This window comes from Micropterus dolomieu, linkage group LG01 (genome assembly GCF_021292245.1).
Source record: "Micropterus dolomieu isolate WLL.071019.BEF.003 ecotype Adirondacks linkage group LG01, ASM2129224v1, whole genome shotgun sequence".
Lineage (NCBI taxonomy): Eukaryota > Metazoa > Chordata > Actinopteri > Centrarchiformes > Centrarchidae > Micropterus > Micropterus dolomieu.
The window spans coordinates 18,120,852-18,125,764 of NC_060150.1; the positions used below are offsets into that span (position 1 = coordinate 18,120,852).

General features: G+C 42.1%; 1 protein-coding gene across 1 annotated transcript in view; it reads right to left on the reverse strand.

Annotated features, from left to right (window-relative positions):
* acvr2ab (activin A receptor type 2Ab) overlaps positions 1-2,004 on the reverse strand; it is a 17,545-nt gene extending 15,541 nt beyond the window's left edge. Inside the window, exon 1 of the mRNA XM_046060053.1 lies at positions 2,000-2,004. Coding sequence (XP_045916009.1) covers positions 2,000-2,004 — 5 coding nt within the window. The remainder of the gene's footprint in view (positions 1-1,999) is intronic.
* Between the last annotated feature and the right edge of the window lie 2,909 nt (positions 2,005-4,913).

The following is a 4,913-nucleotide window of genomic DNA, read 5'->3' on the forward strand; positions in this document are numbered from 1 at the left end:
TTTTTTTTTTTTTTTTTTTTTTTTTTTCTTTTTTCTGCAAAGTAGGCTCAAATGACATGGCCTAAACATTCTCGAAAACTCACCAAAATTTGCAAACATGTCAGAACCGGTGAAAAATTTCGTATTCTACAAGTTTCGCACATGGGCGTTGCAAAATGACTCGCTAGCGCCACCTAGAAAATTGGAAAAAATTAGCCCCTCGTTCACGTTCAACCTACATCTACGAAATTTTCTGGGGACATGTATCATGTCAAGACGCACAAAAAAGCCTCAAGAACCCATAGCCTAAAGTCAACAGGAAGTCGGCCATTTTGAATTTTATGGCCATTTTTGGATGATTTACACACTTCGTACTTTAACGAACTCCTCCTAGGGATTTAGTCGGATCGACGTCAAATTTCTGCTGTGCCTTCTAAAGGCATTGACGATGAAAAGTTGTGCTATTTGCGAGTTTTCGTCAATGGGCGTGTCCGTGGCGTCGATGATTCGCAATGAAACAGGAAGTTGTTGTAACTTCAGTGTACATGCTCACATCTGGACCAAACTGTACATGTACATGCAGAGCTCCAGAATATGGAACGCGGCCGGCTCACACCCGGACGCGCTACAAGTGCGAGGGCCCGCCCAACGCTGCTTGCAGCTGTAATTTGCATTTATTTTTTGTTTCTGTTTTACGACATTTCAAAAGTCCGCTTCAAATTTGCATGGAAATTAGATGGAAACATGGCTTGTGAGCCAGGCTGTATCAGTGGATGCAGTTGGAGCAGCAGATTAATTCCCATGCTTTTTTAATGAGGTATTCTACGATCACAAATGGGTGTAATGTATGGGTGTCCACATTCTTCAGGCCATGTAGTGTATATGTCTGAGTGACAGTACATTTCTTTTATTCTGTGTAGTTGTTGTGTTGCAGGGTGTTGGTCATCAGCCTGGACTTCACACCCACTTGTCATGCCAATCTCAGTGAACACGTGTTTACACGACTAAAAGGGGATGAATTACTGCCTCCTGTTTGTGTCCAATCAGACAGCACGGAGGTCTTATACACTTTATATACAAAGTGTCGTCGCTGGCTTAATCCCTGCAGTGAGCGTGTGTGTGTTTGCACGGTCATAGATAATAGGTCTGGCCTTTCTGAACAGTGTGACAGCACTCAACAGCTGTACAAGGCTCTGCCAAGGACCTCTCTCTTTCTCTGTTGCTGTATCTATGTCTCGCTCTTTTTTTGTCTGTCTGTCTCCGCATTTTTCTTTTTTGAAATAATCTAAGCTAATTTTAAAAAAGCAAAAATGGTATTAGGTGTATGTCAGCTCTGTCTGCTAATTCAGTTTCCCAAGCTTATTATCTACTGTAAACCAATAAACCAATAAAGTGCACGTCCATTTAAAAATAAAACGTCTACAAGAAAAATGCAAAAAATTCTATTCAAATTTCATTACTGTTGGATAACGCAAATGTTGGCCACAACTTCTTGGTTTTACCTGACCAAACTTGAATGGTTCACCCAAATATTCACTACTGACCAAGGTACTGGCTTCACTCTGTATGTCTTGCGAGTGTTGTGTATTTACATGAACCAAATAACACACAAAGACAATTGGCCGATTCACAGAGAGAAAGAGAGTACAAGATGGCCACACAATCATCACAGAGACTTACACATGTTTGATCAGTTTTGGGATGTCAAAGTGAACAGATGTGGTACGGGGTGTTCAGAGTGAAAATGGCACATGGTTAAAAAACAGAAGTTAGTGCTTTTGGGAGGCCGTGTTCCTTCAGGTATAGGTTGAGACGCTGAGACACAATCTAGGTTTTCCCCTGACAGACTGACCATGTGGTGAGTTGCCATATGATGTCACTTTGCACTGTGGCAAAAGTCATAACAGATTAAATTTTGCTGCCGTTTTTATGGTTTCATGCTAAATGATTCAGTTATAGGCCATTATAAACAAGCTACACAGAACAGGGCGCTGTTTAGCTCAATTGGCAGAGCACGCACCCCATGTACTTAGGCTCAGCCCTTGTTGTAGACGCCTAGGTTGGAGTCCGACCTGCATGTTGCCCACTCCCTTTCTCCTGCCTTTCCTCTCTCTCTATCTGGCTGTACTCTCATCAAAGATCAGCCAAAATATTCACCAAAAAAAAAGAAAAAAAGCACTTCAAGTTAATGTAACTAATTTCCATAGATGTGTTCCTCAAATGAAGTCTGTAGTTTTTTTGAGGTTTTGATTTTTTTATTTCCTGACATGAATGAAATCAACTAATTCTTACTCCCAACTCGTCCCATATGGATGCTTGGTCAAGACCCCTTGGAATCGCTTTTTAACACCATGGGTACCCTTTTAGTGTTTTTTTTGCACGTAGGGCTCTACTGCCAAGTTACCAAAAATAAATATGCAACGTCCGTTAAGACATTCAAAATAAAACTAGCTGTTAACGTTGTGAAACGCTGCAATTTGGTAAGGTTTAGACAACAAAAACTACTAGTTAGGTTTAGGAAGAGATCATGGTTTGGGTTAAAATAACTATGTTTGCTTGTGTGTGTTAAGTGACGTAAGTTAAGTAGCACAACTAATAGCAATCAGTTTTTCGTTTCACATAGAAAACGAACACAGGTCTCCTGTGTGAAAGTCCAGTTTTTGACCCACCCAACCACCTCCAAATTCAGACTTTTATGTTATTTATACAAGGCCTACTGTAAGCGTTTAAAAATTACGCTAAAGGGATTCCCAATGCGTTAAATACTGACACCAACGTTTCTTGACCATGCGTGCATAAGTGACGACTTGGGAGTGAGAACAGGTCGATGAAATGCGATCTTTCTGTCTCTCTCTTTCATTTTTTCGCTCACCATCTCTGTCCGTCTTTCTCTCCCTCAACTCTTTCACTTCCTTTGACCTCCCATTTTTTTAATGATTTACAGACTAAAGGATTAATTCCTCTAAAAAGCAATCATGGGATTATATAATATGAAAATGATCAATAGATCTGTAGTTTCCAGAGAATTTGTTGTGATTAGTGACTTTTCTCTTGAGGCGTTAAAAACCTCAATGACGAAGATTTCAAGTGTAAAGAGTAAAATGCTACTGCACTTTGTGAGAGAAAGCCTGCAGCTTTTCACTTGACTGCACTTCCATAAGGATTTTACTATGCTGGAAGGAGCAGCTTTACCTTGTTTTGGAACCAAACTCCTCACTTGTCATTTCTCTGTCAGAGTGGATGAGGTGAAGGGAGAGAGGGAGGGGTTCTCGGTCCAGAGACAGTGACATCAACGGTGCCTTTGGCGCCACTTATCTCCGCAGGATCTCCCAGCTGCCCTGGCATTTCCTGATACGGGCCGCACACTAACAAGCTAAAAAGATTGAAGGAAGCTTTCAGGAAATTTTTACAGTGAAAATCATGGAGGAACCACAGAAAGTTCACAAAGCAGTTTGGTCCTTTCTTACACAACTTGGTTCTGGGTCTCAAGTAATAAAAAACTATGATGGTGCTGATCATGCAGAACAGTATTATGTCCATGGATGTTTCTGTTTTTAGTAAGGAACCTTAAGGTAGCTGTTTGCATGCCAATAGATCCATAGTTTTCTGAGTGTGGTTGCTTGCACTGATTCATTTATTCCCACTTTCCCACTGGTGTATGGTGGTGCGTGTTGTTGTAGTTGGATGGAAACTTGTCATCTCAAACACCAACTGTTTTTTTATTTGTTGTGACCACTGTGTAGTTTAACGTTCAGCCAGTTTACCAGGACCATAGACACAGGAATATCAAGTTCCATGCAATCTTCTTGCAAATCTTCACACTGTTCTCTTAAGGCTCGTGCAGACTACACGATTTTCAGCATCAGCCAATGGCACACTACACGACTTGCCATCTTGTGACGGGAGGCTTGAAGTCGTTGTGGCATTCACACTACGTGACTGATTGGTGACAGGAGGTCACACACTACACAAGCTGACAGCGGCTGTGTCACCCAACGCTGGTCTCCAAACCACGTTTTGTCAAGAAAACACGGAAAATGTGAAACGGGAAATGACACTAATCTACACATAAAACAGCTATTGTTTGTTATTATAAAGATACCAATTATAAACACAGAATCTGGGTGAAAGAATGGATTAGCACACGCAGGTAGCAGGGATTGTCTGAGCTACAGAGAGAGCTGGAGGTGAATAAAACATGTTTTGCGGTGAAAAGTAGCTGCCTGCTCTCAGTGGCTGGATGTGGATGTCAAGTCTGCTGACTCTTCCAGACATATGGCATGCTAGGTATCTGGCAGGGTGGCACGGTGTTTCAGTGGTTAGCACGAAGGTCGTCGGTTCAAACCCCGGATGCGCCGGCCTTTCTGTGTGGAGTTTGCATGCTCTGTATTTCTATGTTCTCTCTGGGTGCTCCTGCTTCCTCCCACACATGCAGGCTAATTGGTCTCCAAAATTGTCCTTAGGTGTAGATGTGTGTGAGACTGGTTGTTTGTCTATGTGTGGCCCTGCGGACTGGCGACCCTGCCTTTCTCCCAATGTCAGCTGGGACTGGCTCCATCTTGTACGCAGAATGTGTCGTTGTGTAGTTCACACATAACGACTGGCAACGGCCGATTGACTGCTGATTTACCCCCGATCACAGCCAGAGCGGCAAATCAGGCCATGAACTAGGAAGTAAACAGGGAACTGTACCTCACTAATGTCTTATTGATCATGGATTGTCCTTCATTTGGTAAGGTCTATATTTATCCCCCCCAAAATTGCAACCATTTAGGATCCTTCAATATACAGTATTCCTTGGTCTACTTTGCTTACTGCATACTGTAATGTGCTTAACCTGTTTGTTTCCAGACATGTCAAACAAAAGAGAATGGGAGCCATCTTTAATGCTCTGTATTTGTATAGCGCCTTTCTAGTCTTTTTGACTGCTCAAA